The sequence below is a fragment of the Sceloporus occidentalis genome, unplaced genomic scaffold (genome assembly GCF_023333645.1).
Source record: "Sceloporus occidentalis isolate IW3139 unplaced genomic scaffold, rSceOcc1.0.p SCAF_1, whole genome shotgun sequence".
NCBI classification, from domain to species: domain Eukaryota; kingdom Metazoa; phylum Chordata; class Lepidosauria; order Squamata; family Phrynosomatidae; genus Sceloporus; species Sceloporus occidentalis.
The window spans coordinates 133,015,839-133,040,126 of NW_028316981.1; the positions used below are offsets into that span (position 1 = coordinate 133,015,839).

Below are 24,288 nucleotides of genomic sequence, written 5' to 3' on the forward strand. Positions count from 1 at the left end.
AGGTATATCTGCAGTCTCAGTTCTTTTTAATGCTAAACTAACTAGTTCTGAATACCTATCCTGCATTAATCTGTATGCTAACCAGTTCACTTTTGACCTTTGCACACGATTACAGTTCCAGCAGCAGTGATTATTTTGATTTCCTCTGCTTTTCATCCTATCTGTATTGCATCCTGGATGGTACCCCATCCTTTCCGATGAGCAGAACTGTAGTGATAAAAGAAGCATTTTAGTCAGGGAGGGGGGATCTGGCATTTCAAATATTTTGGACTTCCACTCCTACAGTCCCTTATCATTGGCTGTTGTGACTTAGGGCTTCTGGGAGCTGAAATCTAAAATATGTGGATGACCAAATGTTCCCACCTCTGCTCTAGTCCTGTGAGGACTGATCTAATAGTACAGGTCTTTGCTGTACTGAAACACTTCTTTGGGGACTACCTAGCACTTAGTCTTTTGACTATAGGTGTTTTTACTTGTTAGTCCTGCAAAGGATTTATCCCAATTTATTTACTCTATTTAAGATTATTTAAACTCCTATGTACACTGACATAGAATAAATAATGCACATAGTTTTGGCTCTAGAATTATCATAGACTTTTGCGACATCTGTAGGGACTAAAGAAAACATGGGAGCAAATTATGAAGCAGAGTATTGCTTGAGAGAAAATAAATACTGGTGAGCAGATGACGGAATAATTGTGTCGTATTACCACATAAGAATCTAGTCAGATCTTACCAAAGAGAGATTGCAGGTGGAGGCTGGCCAAAACAAGGAAACCCTCTTACATATTTCAAAAGAAGGTCAAGCTTTTTAATCATGAGGCAAACAGGAGGAGAAGTGAGAATTGTATTCTTTTTTGGAATATAAAATAGTGCTCCCATAAAAAGCAGGTTTCCCTACCCACTCAGAATTAAGCTATACACACTGAGTTAGGACTTCACACTGTGTTTGTGTGCTTTGTGGACCGTGGATTATTGATAATGCTTTTTGCTAAGAAAGACTGAAAGTGGATTAGGTCTCAGTGCTTAGCATTTGACAGTCTGTAGTATTTTCTGATGAACATTTTGCAAAAAGTGTCACTTGTTAGAGAATTCATATGTGCTTTTTTGATATGCTAAGAAACATTTACTCAATTTCCTTTTTGATGCAGCCTCCAGGACCAGACAATCTGTTTGTCAATTACTTATCTAGGATACACAGAGAAGAGGTAACATGCCATATTTTGCTTCTGACTGTTTATTGGTGTAGCCTTATACCCATGCTGTGTGTTCCACTTACACTTTCTGTCTTGTTAGGATTTCCAGTTCATTCTGAAGGGAGTGGCCCGCCTCCTCTCCAACCCTCTGCTCCAAACCTATCTGCCAAACTCTACCAAAAAGATACAATTCCATCAAGAGCTTTTGGTTCTGTTCTGGAAGTTGTGTGATTTCAACAAGGTACTTGATGCTTATAAAATCAAAGGGAGAGATCAGCACCTGCTGAAGCAGAATGAGGGGGTAGGAATGGGAGTATCTAAAGTGTCTGTGAGATGACAGTTTCACCTGTGACTGGCTTAGAGTGGTAGCATTAAACAGAAGGCAGGGTGGTGATTCTAAAGAAAGAGGAATCATTTCATACACTAGTGTCTTTTTTTTTATATTTTCCTGATGTCTGATATGCCATTTGACTTATCAGTGTTGGGTTTGACCTCATCCTCACCCTTGTGTAGGTTCCACATGTCAGTCGTGCTATATTGATATACATGTAAAACTTCCATCTTAAAGCCACCTGTATGGAAAAGGTGTGCAAGGATGATGTTGTTGAGTCACTGATTTCCTTGTTCCAGTGAGAAATTACTTGCAGAACATTATTTTTGTTGCTCAAGACATTTTATATAAAAATAGGCGTGGAACTAACAATGCAGTTCTGTACATGCTGCCTCGGAAGTAACATTGTTGAGTCCTGTGGGGGTGACTTCTTGGTAAGTATTTATAGAATGATTAAATCTTTCTTTTGTCTCACCAAACCTGCAACAGGCCTCCTCACAAAGCATAATTCAAAAACCTGAAGCCGTGGGAAAACCAGGCGATCTTGACATACTACTCACACATTGTGGAATGTGGCGCATCAGTGGAGCAAATTTATTTAATTTGGCTACTGAACTTGTTCAGGCATTATAAAATAAAATAAAACTGTGCAAAGCAGTTGAATTATTTTCTCCTCTTTTCAGAAATTTCTCTTCTTTGTGCTGAAGAGTAGTGATGTTCTAGACATCCTGGTGCCAATTCTCTACTTCCTTAATGATGCCAGAGCAGATCAATGTAAGTTTGTCTTTTTTCTGAAACATGTTTGTTTAGTATCTTAGGCACTCATTTTAGTTGGATGTCTCCTCTTTCTGCAGCTGACTCCTTAGATGTAGGCAAAGTCAGACAACATCACCTGAAAGATTGCTCTCGTAGAGAGAACTTGAAGTCAGAAATTTGAAATTTGCATTCAAATAGGTTCCATAATAAAGAGCCTTTCCCTGTTGCTGTTATTGTTATGTGCTTTTAAGTGAACTCATATTGATCCTATCATAGTGTTTTCCAGACTACATTTATTCAGAAGAGGTTTCCCATTGCTTTTGTCATGGGCTGAAAGAGTGTGACTAGTCCAAGGTCACCCAGTGGGTTTTCATGGATTTGAATCCTGATCTCCCACGGTCCTAGTCCAACACTCAAACCTCTCCACTACTCTTGGTCTTTTCCTGCTAATATAGGTAAAATTGTTTGTGATTTCAAATGCTGTGTCTCAGTACTACTCAGGGGATGGTTGCGATTTGGGAACTGCTAAGGTGCTGCCAGAAAATCAAAGATGAACATTTTGGTATGAATCCGCGATGGTTAGAATCATAGAGTTGGAAGAGATCACAAGGGCCATCCAGTCCAACCCCTTGCCATGCAGGAAATCTCAATCAAAGCATCCCCGACAGATGGCCATCCAGCCTCTGTTTAAAGACCTCCAAGGAAGAAGACTCCACCACACTCCGAGGAGTGTGTTCCACTGTCGAACAGCCCTTACTGTCAGGAAGTTCCTCCTAATGTTGAGGTGGAATCTCTCTTCCTGTAGCTTGCACCCATTGTTCCAGGCCCTGTTCTCTGGAGCAGCAGAAAACAAGCTTGCTTTCTCCTCAATATGACATCCCTTCAAATATTTAAACAGGGCTGTCATATCACCTCTTAACCTTCTCTTCTCCAGGCTAAACATCCCCAGCTCCCTAAATCATTCCTCATAGGACATGGTTTCCAGACCCTTCACCATTTTAGTCACCCTATGAAGAACGACTAAGGGAGCTGGGGATGTCTAGCCTGCTGCTCCAGAGACTAGGACCCAAAGCAATGGATGCAAGCTACAGGAAAAGAGATTCCACCTCAACATTAGGAGGAATTTCCTGACAGTAAGGGCTGTTCGACAGTGGAACACACTCTCCCTCGGATTGTAGTGGAGTCTCCTTCCTTAGAGGTCTTTAAACAGAGGCTGGATGGCCATCTGTTGGGGATGCTTTGATTGAGATTTCCTGCATGGCAGGGGGTGTGACTGGATGGCCCTTGCGGTCTCTTCCAACTCTTATGATTCTGCGATTTTATCATTCTTTGATAAAGCACTGTATGAGATAAGGAAAAGCAACAGATACATGGATGTGCTGTCACAATTAATTTGGTCCCCAAGCTCCCTTTTCATTGTAGGGAGCACATTCACAGCCCTACTTATAGTGACAATGAAAAGACACATGTTACCATTTGACATAAAACTTTTTTGGGGAGTGTCAAGCAGAAACATACCGGTAGTTCAGTTGATTTTTTATGTTTCTTCATGAGGTACTGCATTAAATAGCAGTAGGAGGCCTGTGTAGAAACTTCCTCTACATTCTGTCCTCACTTTCTGATCTTGCTTTGTTTGTAACTTTTGGGTTGTTTCTGCTGGTCTGTTGAATGAATTAATTTCTGTACTGTTTCCCCTTACTATAGCTCGTGTTGGTCTAATGCATATTGGTGTCTTCATTCTATTGCTACTGAGTGGGGAGAGGAATTTTGGGGTTCGCCTGAACAAGCCATATTCTGTGCGAGTACCAATGGACATCCCTGTGTTCACAGGGACACATGCAGATCTTCTTATCATTGTGAGTGCAACAGTTGCTGCTAGTGCTTCTGTTTTTTAAATCAGGGAGGGTCCATTTTGGGAGAGCTGGGACATAAATGGCCTGACCTGAATAATATCAAGTTTTATACTTGCTCTTCAGTGATGATGACCACCACCACAGTAGTAGCATGATCTCTGTATCTGCTCTTGTTCACACTGTCATTCTAATTCTAATCTAATTCTAATTCCATACCCAGGTCTTTCACAAGATTATCACTAGTGGGCACCAGCGGCTGCAGCCCCTTTTTGATTGCCTTCTCACCATTATTGTGAATGGTAAGCTATCTGAACTGTTCTGACATTGATCTAATTACTTTGATTTGTATTTCAACCACTGTTTTGTCAAAATTGAACAACAAGTAGTGTACCAGTTTTTTCCTGGGGACATTGTGTAAGTGTTTTTGTTTAAACAGGCCTTTTGAAATCTGGCAGGCTTGGTTTTATTGGGGGATGAAGAAGCCTGAAGAAGAAGAAGAGCCCTCCCTCCGGTCCATCTGCCTTGGTCCATGCCTCAGAGGGAGAGAAGAATGCTGGACCTGATCCCCTGCCCCCCTCACCATTCCCTTCTCCTTTTTTTGTTGTGTCTTTTAGATTGTAAGCCTGAGGGCAGGGAACTGTCTATTATCCCCACTGTTGTAAACCGCTTGGATTCCCAGTGATTGGCCGGTATATAAATAGATCCTATTATTATTATTATTATTATTATTATTATTACTATTATGAGAGGGATGGTCTTGGATTGTTAATTTTAGCTTTGTATGTTTTAAATTTAATATTTGTAATTTTTATATTTTTACGATTTTATTTGTACAATTTTAACTGTTGTGTTTTATGTACACTAGCCACCTTGGGTCCCACTTTAGGAGAAAGGTGGGATAAAAATAAAATAAATAAATGAATAAATAATAAGTGTAGATAAAGCATACAGATGTTATCACAGTTCAAAATATTACTTTATTGTCTTACACTCCTCTGGAGGAAACAATGGTAAATGGAACTGTTGGTGGAAATATTGGAAGTTGTTGGTTCAGTTGTGCTCTTTTCTCAGTTTCACTTGAGAAATTCTGGCCCGTTATAGATGGGCCTAATAGTATGGACTGGGTCTGTACTAGGGTTAGAAAGGGGCGTCACTTCTTGACACCCCTAACCCTAGTATGGACCCAGTCCGTACAAAATGGCGGCGCCCGTTCCACATGGGGCCGCTATTACGACGTCACGAACGCGCCGCCTCCAAATGAGGCGGCGTGGACATGACGTCGTCGCACTGCGCGAGGGCGCCCAGAGCACCCTTTCCGCGGTGCGAGAAGGAGCTCCGAAACGGAGCTCCTTCTGAGGTTTGCGTCCCTGGCGCAGCCTTTAGACGGCTGCGTCAGGGACGCAAGGGAGAAAGGGGCCGAGCGGCCCCTTTCTCCTTCTCCCCGCCACCATCAGGTGTCCTTGGGGCATGAAGCCCCAAGGACACCCCTTTCCAGGCTGCAGGGAAGCGGCCTTTTGCCGCTTCCCCGCGGCCTGGAAAGCGGCGGATCGGGGCCTTGGAGGCTGCCGTTGTGGCAGCTGAGGCCCCGGTACAGCGGGGAAAGGGCCGCTTACAGGCCTCCCCAAACGAGCAGTCTGTAACGCGCCTTTGTTTCATTAATTACCACTGGAATTATTTTATGACTAATGAGATGCTGCAGTACTGCCTTCTTGCAGTAGATGGCATTGACTCTCTTCACCATTTACCAATGCAAAGTGTTGATTAATAGGCCTGGAATCGAGATTTGTTCCCTATGAGAAATGGTTTATAGTGTCTTTTGTGGGTTGCTCCTTTTTATTTCTCCTGATTTAGATTATTTGTTTTATATCCTGTACCCTCAGGCCTCAGGGAAGCACTTAAAGATGTGCTAAAAATGATATGACAGTTTTTAAAAAAGCCAATCTGAGACTATATTAACAGCTAAGGCAAGATTGTCTGGTAAGATTGTTTATTTCACAAGGCCTCTTTTTTTAATAACTTATACTCTCAGAGGTGAAACAGATTGCCCTGAAGGGGCGGTTTGAGGCCACCCTCAAGAAAGCTAGATCGGGGCCACAGCAACTGCACGCCATGGCCCCAATCCGCCTTTTTGCCAGCCCAAAAGAAGCGGCAAAATGCTGTTCCTTTTTTCGCTGGCAAAAAGCCAGCTTTTCTTGTCCTGCCGCAGCTTTACAGCACTTGTGTGGCGTCTAAATGTTGTGCCACCGGAGTGCCAAGAAGCCAGCCCACGTCTGGGCATTCGTCCACCACGCCCCCAAGCCGCTGGGAAGTCAGTGTTTAGAGCTGGTCTGTTTCACCCCTTAGTTTCTGAAGAGAACAACTGTTGAATTTAGTGAAGTTAGATGCTTAAATTTTGCCATCCCCCCTGTAATGAAATTGTAACTAGCACCCTAAAATAGGGGCTTCATACCCCAAAGGCACCAGATGCCATCGGATCTTAGAAGCTAAGCAGGGTCAGTCCTGGTAAGTACTTGGATGGGAGATTGCCAATGAAAAGCAAGTGCTGTAGACTATGGAAATGGGAAAAAAGCCTCTGAGAATACTGGGCCTAAGAAAACCCTAAGAAATTCATGGGGTCACTATACATTGACAGGTGACGAGGCATATACACATGCACATGCACACTAAATTAGGTCCTTAGACAAGAAGGGAAGCTTGCTACCTTTCTTGCTATCTTTATTACAGTATTCCTAGAATTAGGTGCTAATCAGATTATAAATTGAGTCTCCTTTGGAATTCCAAAATCTGAAATGCTCCAAACTCCAAAACATTTTTCATGAGTGACTGAGGTAGGGACATTTTTGCTTTCTAATGGTTCAGTGCACACAAAGTTATTAAAAGTACAGCATAAAATCACCTTCAGGCTATGTGCATGATGTGTATATGAAATATACATGAATTTTGTGTTTAGAACTGGATCCCCCCCAGGATATCTCATTATGTATATGCAAATAATCCAAAATCCAGGGGGAAAAATTCCAAAATCCAACATATCTCTGGTTCCAAGCATTTTGGATAAAAGAAACTCAACCTGTCTCGGTTTATGGGAGTCTCAGAGACTTAATTTAGGGGGTCTTTGATCTGGAAAGTTTCCAGTGATAGAATCTTATTACTTATTATAAAGTGCAATCTTCTGGCTCTTACTTGCTGTATTTTTGTAAAATAGAGTAATATTTTTAATGAAGGGTTGAGCAGAACAGAGCAGTGAATGGGAACATTCTTAGAACTCACTAGTTCCATGAAGCCTTTGGATTAAACTTCACTCCCAGCTGCTAATGCTCACCCCTTGCTGTCCATGCCTTTCCCTTCTCCCTTGTTGCCTTCTCCACAGTCAGAAGTTAGACTGCAGTCTTCTTGGAATTGGTTAAGGGAACGGAAAGTACATTTTTATATGTGAAACCATATGAAAGACACACATTGTGGATGGTGTTGTGATCATGCAATTGTAAGTGGAATTTCTGAACTGCCTACAGTAACTGCCTTTCCTCCTCTTTATTGTCTCCTTTCTGCAGTATCTCCATACTTGAAGTCCCTTTCCATGGTAGCTGCAAACAAACTGCTGCACCTCTTGGAAGCTTTTTCAACTACCTGGTTCCTCTTCTCTACTGTTCAGAACCACCACCTTGTTTTCTTTTTGCTGGAGGTTTTCAACAATATCATCCAGTATCAATTTGATGGTGAGTGGCTAAACAAGAAGCTGGCCCTATATGATTTCTGAGAACTTATCCAAGCAGTAAGCCTTTCTGGAACTCTGGGTATATGAAGTGATAATTTTCTGTTATCTGTAAAAAAAATGTGTCCCATTAAATACAATGGTACAGTAAAATGGTGTCCCTTATACAAAATGGAAAAATTAGGGCTTGGTTTTTGGTGTGTGTGTGTGTGTATAACATTTTCAAATCATAGATGGTTGAATCCATGGGTAAGGAATCCGTGGATACAGATGACTGATTGTATTTTGCTGTTTCTAAGAATATAATTTTTCAGCAGTATCAGCTGGGGACACTACAGAAATTTATCCTGAAACCATGAAGAAACAGGAATGGTTTATTTTAAGGGATAGTGCTAGTTTGCTCTTTGTTGACCCAAGAACCCTGGGATGACCACCATGGTGTAAAGCAAATCTAGTGCATAGTAGTTGCTCAAGAACTGTGCCATGTGGCTTGAGGGGGTGAGGTAGATATTGTTTCTGGAACAAGGAAAAGAAAAGGCAGGGAAAGGTGTTAAATGATACAGTCGGCCCTCTCCTTACGCGGGGGATCCGTTCTGGATCCCGTCGCGTAAGGCGAATTCCGCCTATGCTCAAGCCCCATTGGAAACAATGGGGCTTGTGCACGGCGGTGCGCAGGGCGCCATGGGCGCGCCCCCCATTCAATTGAATGGGACGCGCCGCCCCTTCCGCCCCAAGCTTGAGCGCATACGCTCAAGACCGCGTATGGTGCGCCTGCGTGTGGCGCGGGAGCGCTGTAGTTTCACTTATTTATGATGTTTTACCTCAGAGGTGTATGTATTTGTTATTATAATCGTTTATAACTGCTTTAATAAAAAAGACTCACATCAAAACCTCTTCAACGTCTAGTATTACCTCTTGGCAATACTGCCATCCTGTAGACTTTATTTCTTTTGGCAGGCCTCTTTCACTACATGTTTTCTTCAATGAGAAATATGGCAGATCTTACTGTTTTCCTTTTCTTGTTCTGGCAGGCAACTCCAATTTAGTATATGCCATTATTCGCAAGCGAAATGTATTCCATCAACTGGCTAATTTGCCAACTGACTTGCAGTCTATCCAAAAAGCTTTGCAGCGTAAAAAGAAAGCTCCTGAACCTATATCTCGCACCAATTCTCAGGAGGGGATGTCCATGGAAGGGTCACGACCGGCTGCACCTGCTGAGCCAGGGACACTGAAGACTAGCCTAGTAGCAACTCCAGGTTAGTCTGACCTGTTCATTGGAGAAAAATGAATGGATAAATTCAAGATGGTGAAATGACATCTGTGAGTACCCTTTTCCCCCAGGTAAATTGTCCAAGAAAGAGGTATCTTCTACATTAGAAAAAGTAGAGGGAAAGATTATACTTAATAGAAAGATAATTTCTTCAGATTTTATCTTTCTTTAGGTCTTTTAAATTATGTTTCTTCTCTAGGCTTGCTCAATTTCATTCTAATTCTGTCTCTCAAAATCCAGGCATTGACAAACTCACTGAGAAATCTCAGGTATCAGAGGATGGGACAATGCGCTCACTGGTGCCAGAGTCATTACAGTCTCCAGCAGAAGGCAGCTCCGCTGGCATTGTCAGCGATACAGAATCTTGGAGTGGGGTAAGACTGAATGCTGCTCTTCAACAGGAATGGACAAATTAGTTTTGTGTTCTGTGATACTTGAAAGTTAACAAGCACGACTTAGTTACATCCCATTTCTCCATCTCTTTTCACACTTAGATGTCTGTACAAATTTTTGTATAGCGTTTTCCCTAATATGCATTTTTGCATGCACTTTCTTTTAAAATATGACTTTTTCTGTTCAACACTGCTATTAAATGCTTGTTTCATTTACATATGAATTTTCCTTGGAGAATTTTGTTAAAAAGAAGTGTGAAGAATAGTGTTCTGGTTCCCATATTAGTTAGGGAAAAACAACAACTAGCTACAGATTAATCGCCTATACAGTGCGTCCTCGCCTTATGCGGGGGATCCGTTCCGGATCCCTCCGCGTAAGGCGAATTCCACCTATGCTCGAGCCCCATTGGAAACAATGGGGCTCGTGCGTGGTGGCGCGGCGGCGCGGGCGTGCGCGGGGCGCAACGGGCGCGGGCGCCCATTCAATTGAATGGGACGCGCCGCCCCTTCTGCCCCGCGCACACACCGCGGCTTGAGCGCATACGCTCAAGTCTGCGTATGGCGCACCCACGTATGGCGCGGGCGCACTGTACTATTAAAAAGGAAACTAAACCTACTTTGTTCCTGCTCTTCTGTAGCTAGTTGTTGGGAATGCAGATTTTGAATAAGTAAGGGGCTGAATAGATGGCCCAGAAAAGCTGGCTTCTGGGCGGCTTGGGGGCATGGCGTTTGGATGCTGCATGATCTGCGGCTCTAAGCTGCTCCAAGGGAGTGGCATTTTGACACTGCATGCCCCTAGAGCACACACAAACTGCTCTGGGGTTGCGCCAGGGCCGCTTAATCAACTCTAGTGTCAACTAATATATGCCAACAAATATGGAAAACAAAATGGTGGCCAACAGACTGGAATCTATCAGTATATACCCCTTTCCACACAAAAGGAGACACAAAATACTGTAGCAACCATAGGACTATAGCATTAATTTCCCATGCAAAAATTCTGCAGCATAGATTCCAGTCATTCATGGAGAAGGAAATCTCAGAAATACAAGCAGAGTTCAGAAAAGGAAGAGTCACTATGGACCATATAGCAAACATATGGTGGTTAATGGAGTACACCAAGGAATCCCAAAAGAAAATCAGCATGTGCTTTATACACTGTAGCAAAGCCTTTGGCTGCATATATCATGAAAATCTCTTGAAGACATGGGAATACCATCACATTTGATAGTCCTGATGATAAATCTGTACTTACAACAAGAGGCCACTGTTGGAACAGAATATGGAGAAACAGAATGATTCCCAGTTGGCAAAGGGGTCAAGAAAGGCTGCATTCTATCATCCTACCTGTTCAACCTGTATACAGAAAATATTATATGAAGCAGGTTTAGAATCAGGAGGATTGAAGACAGGAAGGAACATCAATCTAAGATAGGCGGATGAAAGTGCAAAGGCTGGCTTGCTGCTGAACATAAAGAAAACAAAAATAATGACCATGGAGAATCTACATAAATTCAACCAAGATGAGAAAATTGAAATAGTTAAAGATTCCCCATAACTTGGATCAAAAATTGATCAGAATGGTGACTGCAGTAAAAAAAGAAAAGAAGAAGAAGATGACTAGGAATGGGAAGGGTAGTCATGAAAGAACTAGACAAGATCCTAGAGTGTTAAGATATGAAACTAAACAGTAAAATTGGAATTGTACAAGCCATTATATTTCCCATCATCATTTACGGATGTGAAAGAAAGCTGACAGGAAGCAAATCAACTCATTTGAGATGTCATACATACCATGGATGTCCAAAAAGAAAAACAAATATGTCCTAGAGCCTGAACTTTCCCAGGAAGCCAAGATGACTACCTTGAGGCTAATGTACTTTGGCCACATCATGAGAAGGCATGACTCATTAGAAAAGAGAATAATGCTGGGAAAGGTAGAGGGCAGTAGAAAGAGAGGAAGACCTCATGCCATATGGCAAGACTCAATCAGAGGGGTAATGAGCCTGAGCCTACAAGACCTGAGCAGAGGTCTTCGATATGTTCTCATCCACAGGGTTGCCATGAGTTGGGGCCAATTTCAAAGGAAGCTAACAACAACATCTGTTGCTATACTTGATATTTTTTTCTTAGGTGGCCTCACTACCCTCGGTATTAAATCAGCTAAATTAAGATCACAGATTCATGCAGAAAACGAAATAATCCAAAATGGCCCAGGACTTTAGTGTGTGCTACAGTTTCTCATCCCTAAAGTAGTAGTGGAGTTTCAGATCCACTTGGTAAACTCAGATGATTTCTCATCAGTGAGAACCATATAGTAAACATGTCTATTTGCCTCACTGCTATCAGTGGAACCATACTTCAGTAACCTTTTAATGTGTCATTGGGGTAGATTCTCATGCTCTGGAGCCTGGAGGAGGCATGAATGTGGTACAACATAATCTGTTTATTGATTTATTTTTAGAAACTTTATTGAGGGCCATACTAGTTTCTGAGCACATGTACCATACAGTTATTATAATTGTAAATATTGTAGGATTGCATGATTGCTTTACAGCAATAATAAATAAATCCTGAAAGCAATAAAGCTAAGGACTCCTGTGTCTTGTTTGCTTCCCCAGATAAACAACATTAAAATTCTGTTGGAATAGATACTGTACTGTATTTTGTCAGGTTTTTTTTTTTTTTTTTGAAGATTAATGATATCAGTAAGGACTTTTGTGCCTATCCAGTTTGCAAGACTTGTGTGTGGATGCTAAATTATAGTTTTACTTTACTGAGGTGCCATATTGGGGCTTAATATAAGATAAAGGATTGTAAAGAATCACACAGAAAATGGTTCGGAGCTGCCTCAGAGTGTGATGGAGTCTCCTTCTTTGGAGGTTTTTAAACAGAAACTGGATGGCCATTTGTTGGGAGTGCTTTGATTGAGAGTTCCTACATGGTAGGGAGTTGGACTGGATGGCCCTTGGGGGTCTCTTCCAACTCTATGATTCTGTGTCATGGCTGAAAGTCTTCTAATAATATATCTGATTCTATGTAATTAATAATAACAAGAGCACTACAAGAGTAATGATTTGAGCATTGGGCTTTGACTCTGGAAACCCAATTGGCTGTAGAAATCCACTGTGTGACCTCAGGCAAGTCACACTCTCAATCTCAGAGGGAGGTAAAGGTTAATCTCATCTGAACAAATCTTGCCAAGAATCCTAGGGTCACCATAAGTTGGAAATGACTTGAAGGCACACAGCAACAACAAAAATTGATAACTACATACATACATACATACACATATAAATATATACAGAACAGATGTTAGATACATATATAAGTGTTAATCCTAAATATGAGAGTTTCTAAGAAAATTTGCAGACTTAATGTGAAAAGAGGGTATGTACTATATGTTCCAATATTTTTCCTTGTTTCTGAGTCTCAGTGATGTACTACTCATCCATACTGTGGCTTATCTTCTCTCTCTCTCTCTTTTTTAACTTTATTTTTTACATACATATAAAAAATCTAAAATAAATGCTTCTACATATGCTAATAAAAATAAGATTAATTTCCATAATTCATATTCTATCTTAAGTCACATTCATTCATTATACATATTTATCTCCAAGAATCCATACATTTTGTGTGTGTGTGTGTGTATCTCATAATCCTAATATACTACTCTTATTTTACTTACTAAAGTCATCTCCATAGTTAGTCCTATAAATTGCATTAGCTCCTCGTCTTATTCTCTATCCTTATCAAAATATAATACAAATCATCTGTTTACTATGTAACAATTTTTCTAAAAAGAGAGAGTCTATGTGTCTAGAAATTTAATTTTTTTTTATCCTACAACCCATTTTTGGGTACAAGCTTTAATTATGAGGGAGCGCTCTTCCTCTGTTTGGTTAACGTCTTTATTGTTCAAAAGAGCTGTCAATTTGTCCATATCTTTCATCTTTAAAACCTTTAACAGCCAGTCATCCAAACACGGTATGTCTTTGTTCTTCCATTTTTGTGCTAACGTCAGTCTCGCAGCTGTAATCAGATACAACAATATATGCCAGTGTTTCCTTTTGATTTGTGACGGTAATTTGTTTGTCATGTTTAAAAGATACATTTCTGGTCTGAATTCAAATTTTATCTGAAATGTCTTTTCAATGAACTTATGTATTTGTTTCCAATTTTTTTTCATTTTTGTACATTGCCACCAGGCATGGATCCATGTACCAGCTGCTGACTGCATTTCCAGCAACTATTTGACATTACATTGTAAATCTTTGCCATTTTATTAGGAGTCAGGTACCATCTCTGTTCCATTTTAAAATAGTTTTCTTTTAACGTTTGTGATTTTGTGAACTTCTTCATTCTGGACCTTGCATACCTCCAGCTTTCAAGATTAATAATCTTCCTGCAGTCAGTTGCCCATTTTATCATCACTTCCGATATCGGGTCTTCTTGTTCCAAGTTGTGTAAAACTCTCTATGTATTTGCTACTTTTATTATTATTTTTTACTCATTAATGCTTTCTCCAATTTGACCTGTTCCTCTCCAAATTCATATATTTTGGAGTCCATTTGATATCTCTGTTTTAGCTGCATGTACAAAAGCCAATGTATTCTCAAATCAATTTGGGTAAGCTCCTCATCATATTTATTTAGGTCCATTTTGTATATAATATCTTTATATGTAAGCCAGGTATTTAAAGATTTCCAATGACCTAAGAAAGCTTCTTGGGGAGATACCCATAAGGGGGTTTTCCTGTAAAGTTTTTTCTTAATTTTGACCCAAGTTCATAATAAAGATCTTTTGATGATGTGATGTTTGAACTGCTTGTGAATTGCCACTTTATCATACCAGAGGTATATGTGCCACCTGGACCTATTGTCATGTCCTTCTAGATTTAATAATTCTTCATTCTCTAAGGTCATCCACTTTGAGATCCAGTTAAGAGCATTGGCCTGGTAGTACAAATTCAAGTCTGAGAGCTCAGTCCCTCCTTCTTCCTTCTGTCTGGTCAAGATTTTCCATTTAATAAGTGGTCTCTTATGTCCCATATAAAGTCTTTAATATCTTTGTGCCATACTTTAAATGGAGCATAACTGTTTAATATTGGAATAGTTTGAAATAGAAACTTCATTTTTGGTAACACCATCATTTTAATTACTTCAGTCCTTCCAAAAAAAGACAATTTCAACTTGCTCCATCTATTTAAGTCTTTTTTTAATTTCTTTTCATTTCTGGACATAATTGTTATCATATAATTCTGTACTTTTGTTTGAAATCCAGATTCCTAGATATCTCACCCTCTTTGAAACTTTACAGCCCAATAATTCCATGAGTTGTTCTTCTTCCTATTTACTTAAGTTTTTCGTTATCAACACTGTTTTGGTTCTATTAATTTTGAATCCAGATATTTTTCCAAAGTCCTCTATAATTTTCAGTAACTTTTCTATTTGCTGGTTCGGATCTTCTAAGATTACCACCTAATCGTCCGCAAACGCCTTCAATTTATAATCCAGACCTTTCAATTTAGTACCTATTATTTCTTTTTCCTCCTGGATTTGGTTATTTAGTATCTCTAATACAACAATAACAAGTAAAGGGGAGAGGGGGCATCCTTGTCTTGTTCCTTTCCTTATTTCAATTTTTTTGGTTTTCCTACCATTGATTATTAATTGAGCATCTTGTGTTTCATATATTTTCCTGATCCAGTTCAAAAAGTTTTCACCCACACCCATTCTTTTCAGAATTTCTAATAAACAATCCCAGTTCACATTGTCGAATGCCTTTTCGGCGTCTGCGAAAATTAGAGCTAGCTTTCTTTCATTATTGCGTTCGTAGTATTCTCTGACATCCAGGATTGTTCTTATGTTGTCCTTCATTTGGCGAGAGGGGAGAAATCCAGATTGATCTTTGTTGATGTGTTCTTTTAACACTTTCTTGAATCTTTCCGCCAATATTAGAGTTAGAATCTTATAATCTGTGTTGAGTAAAGGGATGGATCTGTAATTAGTCATGTATTTGTGATCTTTCTCTTCTTTCGGAATTAGCAGTATGTTTGTATTTTTCCAGGAATCAGGTATCCCTATTGTTTTAATTTAGTTCAGTGTTTTAGTAGGAGAATTTTTATTTCTTTAAACTTTTTATAATACCAGGCCATGTATCCATCCGGACCAGGTGTCTTGTTGATTTTTAATTTATCGATTGCTTCCGTCACTTCTTCTGTTGTAAATGCTGCGTTTAAAATTATTTGCTGTTGTTGTTAAATAGTCTTAATGTTCTGTCTTTCTAGGTAGTCTGTTATTTCTTGAACAATTATATTGTCTTGCTTGTATAGATTTGTGTAATAGTTCCAAAAAGCCTCCTGTATTTCTTCTTGGTTATTTATTGTTTTCTCATTATGTTGTATATCTGAAATATTTTTTCTCTGCCTTTCATGTTTCAGTTGGTTTGCCAACCATCTACCGATCTTATTTGCATTTTCAAAATGATTTTGCCTGATATATTTCATATTTTTTTCTATTTCTAGTGTAATTAAATTATCTAATAGTTTTTTCAAATACTTCAGATGTTTGTTTTTCTTATCTGATGTTGGATCTTTGTTTAAATTTAATTCTGCTTCTGGAATTTCCATTTCCAGTTTTTGTAATTCTTTCTTTGCCCTCTGTTTCACTTCTGCTCCTCTTTGTATTAATAGACTTCTTTTTTTTAAAATAATCTTTATAAATTTTACAAATAAAAACAAGTTACCATGTTACCAGCAGAAAATTACATAAAGGAGACAATGTATGCTATATAACAAGCGAAAAATAAAAATCTAAATTCTGGTACAGATTATCTTCTTATCTTCTAAGACCCTTCCAAGGTTTGCCTTCCTTCCAATCCTGGAATGTTGAAGAACTCATCTCATAATAATCACAATTTTCCCACTGCTCAAGAATATTGATGTATAAATTAAGCAATACTGCTAACCTTATGTATGTTTGTCCAAATACTTTAGTCACAATAATACAGTCCAAATTAGTTCTAAATTTATCCCTAAAGTAAACCTGTTGTGCTACCTAATCAGTTTGACCATACAAATTATATATACAGCAATTTATTTTATATGGTCCTTTCCCTGGTTTATGTTCCTATCGTCCTTTTCCCTTTTTCTTTTGGGACTCATAGTATCCAGTTGACTGTAGAGCCTATTTAACCACTGAAATGTAAAAGCAAAAGAGAGAGGAAAACTCAGCTTTATCATACTAGCATTTAAGGACATCAGTCTATATTAACAGAATAAGGGACAATACAATGCCTACATCTAAATTTCAATAAGTTCCGCATTCAAGTTCCATTATCTTTCCCAGAGGGCTATCACTTTCCTCCAATCCTCTTTCATTTTTTTCTTGCTAAAGTTTTTAACATTACAAGAAAGTGTATCAAATACCCTATAATCATTAACTTACATCATCCAATCATCCCATGTTGGGACTTTATTTGATTTCCACAGCTTAGCAACCTCCACCCTTGCGGCGGTTACCATGTACAGCAATATTCTTCAATGTTGCTTCTCATCTTCAGATTTTAGCACTGTTGTCATATTGAGGAGATAAAGCTTTGGGTCCAAGGGAAATTTAATCTTTAAGATACTTTGAATTGAGTTGTGAATTTCTTTCCAAAATGCCTGAATTATTTTACATTTCCACCATATGTGCATAAGATTACCTTTCTCAAAATTACACCTCCAACATTTACCATATTCTAGTTTGTACATTCTCTTAATCCTCCAAGGTGTGTAATACCACCTATTCATAATTTTAAACAAATTCTCTTTGGGTTCCTGTGCTATTGTAAAATCATGGGTCTTCTTCCACGCATTCTGCCATTCATTTAGGTTAATATTCTTTCCTAGATCCTGGGCCCATTTAGGCATATATTCCTTAATAGATTCATGCTCCAACATACGATTTATCAACAATCTATAAAACTTAGACACTTTCTTCTTATCTGGTTGCCAGAATAATTCATCTAATTCATTCCGTTTCTCCTCAATTCCTGCCGTCTTTTTATCTTCTGAAAATTTATTCTTAATCTGGTAATAGTTGAACCAATTTAACTCAAAACCCTCCCTCTTTAATTCTTCCCTGGATTTGAGTAACAGATTCCCTTGCTGATCCTTACTTGTGCAATCTTTATAAGTAAGCCAATTATTGTTATCGTTTATTAACCACCTGCCAAAGAAGGCTTCCTGAGTTGAAGTCCATATGGGAATCTTAAAATAGGACTTTTTTTCAACTTTTCCCAGGTAAGCAATAAAGACTTTCTTATAGGATGATTATTAAAATCCTTGTTTTTTTCCACATTACAGTCGGCCCTTCTTATACACGGATTTTTTATACACGGATTCAAGCATACACGGTTTGAAAATATTCCAAAAAAGTATAAATTTACCTTGATTTTCCATTTTTATAAGGGACACCATTTTGCTATGTCATTATATTTAATGGGACTTGAGCATACATGGATTTTGTTATACACGGGGGATCTTGGAACCAAACCCCAGCGTATAACAACGATCCACTGTATTATAGCACATATACGCGTGCCACCCATATCTTAATTGTGTGTTTTCCAAATTTAATATTTCATTTTCGTCTAACTTCACCCAATTTTGTATCCACACTAAACTACACGCCCAATAATATGCTTGCAAGTCAGGGAGTGCATATCCCCCTCTTTCTTTCGAATTTTTCAATGTGGAACTTTTGATCCTTGGCTTCGCTCCTCTCCATAAAAAAATTACTCAGCTCTTTTTCCCATTCTTTAAATTGTTTGGATTTTATCACAATTGGGAGATTCAGAAACAGAAACATTAGCTTCGGTAAAACAACCATTTTTATAACAGCTATTCTCCCCAATAGGGGAAGATTTAATCTATTCCACCTGCACATACTTTCTTTGATCTCCTTCCACTTACTGCAATAATTATTCTCATATAATTTTAAATTGTCTTTGGATATTTTAATGCCCAAATACTTAATTTGTTTTTCTATCTTAAATCCTGATTTTTGCCTCAACCGATCTTCTTCTTCTATAGATAAGTTTTTAGTAATCACCACCGTTTTTCTTTATTTACTTTTAATCCTGCCATCTTTCCAAACATATTCAGCTCATGTTGCAATAATTCAATGCCATGTAATGGATTTTCCAGAATTATTGCCATGTCATCTGCAAATACTTTGGTCTTTACCGACTGACCTTTAGTCATAATTCCCTTCAGTTTCTTATTATCATTAATTGTTCCTACCAAAATATCAATTGCCAAAATAAAAAGGAGTGGAGATACAGGACATCCTTGCCTGACTCCTTTCCTTATACAAAATTCTTGTGATCTTTCGTTATTCACAATCAAGAAAGCCCTTTGATATTTATAAATTTGACGCATTGTATTAATAAATTTCATCCCCATGTCTCTTCTTTCTAGCACTTCTAGCAAAAACTCCCATCTTAAACTGTCGAACGCTTTTTCCATATCAAGCGCAATCAAAGCGCACTGTTTGTCATTGTTTACTTGATAATATTCTAGGCTATTTATTATAGTCCTAATATTATTCCTTATCTGCCTACCTGGTAAAAACCCATTCTGTTCTCTACCTATGATGAATATACTTCGCATGATTGCCTTACTAGCATCCCACAGTGTTTTCATAGGCATTTCTCAATTTTAAAGTCTTTTTTGCTTTCTCCAGAAAAAACCTTGTTATTAAGTAGAGAATGTTTGTTTCCTGCTTCCCTGGTCAGTACAGTCGGCCCTCCTTATACGCGGATTTGCCATGCGCGGATTTGATCATACGTGCATGGCAAATCCGGAAGTTGTCCCCAATGGCAGCGTGTGTGCACGCGCGCCGCCATTGGGGACAACTTCCCTCCCTCCCCTCTCCTCCCCCCAACTTTTTCCCTCCCTCCCTCCCACCCTCCCTCCCTCCTTACTTACTTACCTTTTCTTTGCCAGTGGTGCGTCGCTGCTGCCGCAGCCTCAGCCGTAGCCGGGGGAAAGGCCAAGTGGGGGTTTTGGAGGCCAAGAAGCCTCCAGCCTGCCACCCGGCCCTTCTGTGGAGGCGGCGGCGGCAGCGGAGGACCAGTGCCAGAGGCCTCTTTGGCCTCCTCTGTGCCGCTGCCACCAGCACCTTCACACAGGGGCCGGGTGATGGGTTGGAGGCCAAGAGGCCTCCAAAACCCTCACCCGGCCCTTCTGCGGCAGCGGTGGTGGCGAGGAGGCTGCTCCTGGAGGCCTCCAGGAGCAGCACCCAGCCTTTCCCCTGGCTCTAGTGGCAGAGAGAAGGAAGAGGAGGAGGACGAGCGCCTGGGGCCTCTTCGGCCTCCTCTCCGCCGCTGCCAGCACCTCTGTGCAAGGGCCAGGTGGGCTGGAGGCCAAGCCAGCTTGCCACTTGGCCCCTGTGCAAAGGTGATGGCGGTGGAGAGGAGGCCTCAGGCGCTCGTCCTCCGCCTCCTTGCCGCCGCCTCCAGCACCTCGATGCAGGGGCCAAGTGGTGGACTGGAGGCCTAGAGGCCTCCAGCCCACCACCCGGCCCTTGCACAGAGGTGCTGGCGGCGGCAGTGGTGGAGAGGAGGCCGAAGAGGCCCCAGGCGCTCGTCCTCCTCCTCCTCCTCCTTCTCTCCGCCACTACAGCCAGGGGAAAGGCTGGGTGCTGCTCCTGGACGCCTCCAGGAGCAGCACCCAGCCTTTCCCCTGGCTGTAGCAGCGGAGAGGAGGCCGAAGAGGCCTCAGGCGTTCGTCATCCTCCTCCTCCTCTCTGCCGCCATTGCCGAGGAAAAGGCCGGGTGCTGCTCCTGGAGGTCTCCAGCAGCAGCACCCGACATTTCCCCTGGCTGTAGTGGCGGTGAGGAGGCCGAGGTGGCGGAGGACCAGCACCAGAGGCCTCCTCAGCCTCTTCGCCGCCACTGCTGCCGCAGAAGGGCCGGGTCAGGGTTTTGGAGGCCTCTTGGCCTCCAACCCATCACCCGGCCCCTGTGTGAAGGCGCCGGTGGCAGCGGCACAGAGGAGGTCGAAGAGGCCTCTGGCACTGGTCCTCCGCTGCCGCCGCCTCCGCAGAAGGGCCGGGTGGCAGGCTGGAGGCTTCTTGGCCTCCAAAACCCCCACCTGGCCTTTCCCCGGCTATGGCCAAGGTGGCGACGGCGGCAGCAGCAAGACGGCACTGGCGAAGAAAAGGTAAGTAAGTAAGTAGGGAGGGAGGGAGGGAGGAAGGGAGGGAGGGAGGGAAAGAGTTGGGGGGAGGAGAGGGGAGGGAGGGAAGTTGTCCCCAATGGGGCTTGAGCATACGCAGATTTTGGTATACGCGGGGGGAACGGATCCCCCGCGTATACCAAGGGCCGACTGTATAATCAAGTTGTGATCAGATATAAATTTAGGTGAGATCTCCATCTGTTTAACCTTTGAAAATATGTTCCTGAAATAAAAAACATATCAATTCTGGAGGTTGATTTATGAGATTCTGAAAAAAAGGTATGTTCCCGATCTATTGGGTAAAGTTTTCTCCAAACATCATTGAGACCAAATTCTTCTTTCACTTCAAAAAACATGGTTGGCAGTTTACCTTGATTCCTTTTCATTGCTTTCTTAAAAGTTCTGTCTTGTACTGGATCAACCACGCCCTTCATGTCTCCTAACAATAAGATGTTTTCATAGTCTAAGTCATAGTCTTTGATCTTTTGAAAAAAAAATTGGTTTATTTTCAATAGGGGTATATATTCCAATAACCAAATATTTGACCTCGTCACATTTTACTTCTAAGCCCAGAAAATGGCCTGCCTCATCTTTGCAGATTTCTTGTATCATATATTTATTATTGACATATATTACTATTCTACTTTTTCTTTTCTCATTTGCTGATACAAACATTTGACCTAGTTTTGGGTTTCTTAAATATTCCGTGTCTTTTTGTTTAATGTTAATTTCCTGTAAGCATATAATGTCTAGTTTTTTCTTATACCAATAGTGAAATGTTTTGCTTCGTTTATATTTTGAATTAAATCCTTTGATATTCCATGATCCAGTTTTCATCTTCATGTTTGCAGTTTATAAAATACCAGCACCTAATATTTCCCCTTGTTCCGGTCCTTTAAATCCATCTTTTCTTGTAAGTTGATGTCATCATCTAAATAATAATAATAATAATTTGTTTTATTTATATACCGCTATTCCAAAGATCTTTCTCATCCTTCTTATCTTTTTCTTCCTCTTCTCTCGCTTGTTGTTCTGCCCTTCTAGTTGTCATTCTTGGTTCTTCTCTTGTTGATTTCTCCTCATCTTTTCTCAGCTTCCTCAAAAAGTCATTCGCTTTAGGTATTGTATTAACATGATAGCGTTTTTGCTTATAAAGAATAGATACACCTTCTATTCTTTCCCATGAATATGGTATCTTCCTTCTTCCCAGTTCTATAGTAAAAAAAAAAAAAGTAGAACCAACTATTGAGCTTTCTAAAATTGTATAGCTTATTTACTAGTTTAAAAAATTGGCAGACTGGGCTTAGTGCCAAGAATGGCAGCCATTAGCTGGCACAGTTGCTCTTTGATGAGCCTCGTCTCAGAGTGACCGGTCACCCTGCTGTCACCGCCAGAAGTCATCTCGTGGCTTATCTTTTCACTCGGCCATTGTCTAAATAATATTTGTAAATGTGGGGTAAAAACTGAGTGTAGTGGACAGGGTGACCAATGTGCTTACATCCTCTCTTTAGGAATCATCCCAGCCCAAGAGGGATCGGCGGCATCTGTCCAGTTCATCCTCAGCAGGACAATGGAATCCAACTCCTGAATGGGTAAGAGAAGCTGGGAATGTTTGTTAATAGGCCATGTTGATATTAATTGCATAATATCGGCCAGTATCACTATTGCCATTTTTGGGGAAGGTGATCGAGAAGGCGGTTGCAATCCAGCTTCGATCGATCTTGGATGAAACGGATTATCTGGACCCATTTCAAACTGGCTTTCGGGCGGGTTACGGGGTTGAGACGGCCATGGTCTCCTTGGTCGATGATCTCCGTCTGGGCATCGACAGGGGAAGCGTGTCCTTGTTGGTGCTCTTGGACATCTCAGCGGCTTTCGATACCATAGACCATGGTATCCTTCTGGAGCGCCTGGCAGAGGTGGGAATCGGGGGCACTGTGCTCCAGTGGTTCCGGTCCTACCTTTCTGGGAGGTTCCAGATGGTGCAGCTGGGAGACGTGTGCTCCGATAAGAGCGCCCTCACAACTGGGGTCCCTCAAGGAGCCATTCTGTCTCCCATGCTTTTCAACATTTACATGAAACCGCTGGGAGAGATCATCCGGAGACATGGGGCGCGGGGTTATCAGTACGCTGATGACACCCAAATAGTCTTCTCTATGTCTCCGACTGATGCAGTGACTGAGGATGGCGTCTCTCCTCTCGTGGCCTGCCTGGAGTCGGTAATGGGCTGGATGAGGAAAAACCGACTCAGCCTGAATCCAGAGAAAACGGAGGTACTTGTGATAGGTTCCCCTGGTCCAGGAATGGCGGTGGTTCCACCTGTCCTGAACGGGATCACGCTTCCTGTGAAGGACTCCGTGCGCGGTCTGGGGGTGCTCCTTCATTCGTCGCTTCACCTTACATCTCAGGTGGATGCGACGGTCAGGAGCACCTGTTATCAGCTTTGGCTTATTCGCCAACTGCGCCCCTACCTGGGCCAGAGGGACCTTGAAACAGTAGTACATGCTCTGGTAACCTCTCGTTTGGATTTCTGCAATGCGCTCTACATGGGGCAACCCTTGTACCATACCCGGAAGCTACAGATGGTACAGAACATGGCAGCCAGACTGGTCACTGGTACATCCAGGGCCAGTCATATTACACCTGTACTTAAAGATCTGCACTGGCTGCCTATTCGCTTCCGGGCGCAATACAAGGTGTTGGTTATAACCTATAAAGCCCTACATGGCTTGGGCCCAGGATACCTTGAGGACCGCCTCTCCCCATACAATCCGCCCCGCACACTCAGAACTTCTGGGCAGCAGCTACTGAGGGTACCTGGGGCAAGACTAGCCTCCACAGCAAGGAGGACATTCACCATCTCGGCCCCGACCCTCTGGAACACGCTGCCCATAGAGCTTCGCTTGGCTACCTCCCTAGCCCAGTTCAGGAAGGACTTAAAAACCTTCCTGTTTAGGCGAGCATTCCCCGATACAAGTTCTAGTTAACCCCCCCCCCCCGATGGCCAATGATGAGCTGGATAGTATGTGATTTTAATGTATATTTTAATGTGTTTTTATTGCCTTTGTATATTGTGTCTGTTATTATTATGTTGTACACCGCCCTGATTGGAAGAAGGGCGGTATATAAATAAAGCATTTATTATTATTATTATTATTATTATTAATTGCTTTTTATCACATTTGCAAAGTTCACTACTTAATGAAGTAAAGAAGCAGTGATATGGGAACAGACATGATAGTGAACCATAATGATGAGTAAAAAGTGTAGCACCTTTTGACTGTTCTCTGCTGTGCCTCTTTTCTGATGCTGCTATGACAGCAGTATACAGTTCTGAAGCATGCACACACCTTTCCTCCATTATGCATGCTCTGAAAGGATCTGGGGTGTGCAACTGCTCCCCTGAACTCTTAAGGTTTGTGGCACTTTGCTTTATCCCTGCCTGTTACTTAAATTCTAACTGATCAGAAACACCTCTAGTGCAAAAAGGTAATCTTGGAGACCAGTATTTTACAAGCCTATATTATCATTTTTGCCTTATTGAT

At 41.2% G+C, this 24,288-nt stretch overlaps 1 protein-coding gene across 2 annotated transcripts in view; it reads left to right on the forward strand.

The window, feature by feature from the left end:
• The window catches only part of HID1 (HID1 domain containing), a 78,452-nt gene that overhangs the window by 43,838 nt on the left and 10,326 nt on the right, over positions 1–24,288 (forward strand). For both annotated transcript variants that reach the window (XM_089536717.1, XM_089536708.1), the window contains exons 8-16: positions 1,152–1,208; positions 1,297–1,437; positions 2,211–2,301; positions 3,988–4,139; positions 4,357–4,435; positions 7,688–7,852; positions 8,880–9,107; positions 9,362–9,495; positions 22,255–22,335. In XM_089536717.1, coding sequence (XP_089392843.1) covers positions 1,152–1,208; positions 1,297–1,437; positions 2,211–2,301; positions 3,988–4,139; positions 4,357–4,435; positions 7,688–7,852; positions 8,880–9,107; positions 9,362–9,495; positions 22,255–22,335 — 1,128 coding nt within the window. The remainder of the gene's footprint in view (positions 1–1,151; positions 1,209–1,296; positions 1,438–2,210; positions 2,302–3,987; positions 4,140–4,356; positions 4,436–7,687; positions 7,853–8,879; positions 9,108–9,361; positions 9,496–22,254; positions 22,336–24,288) is intronic.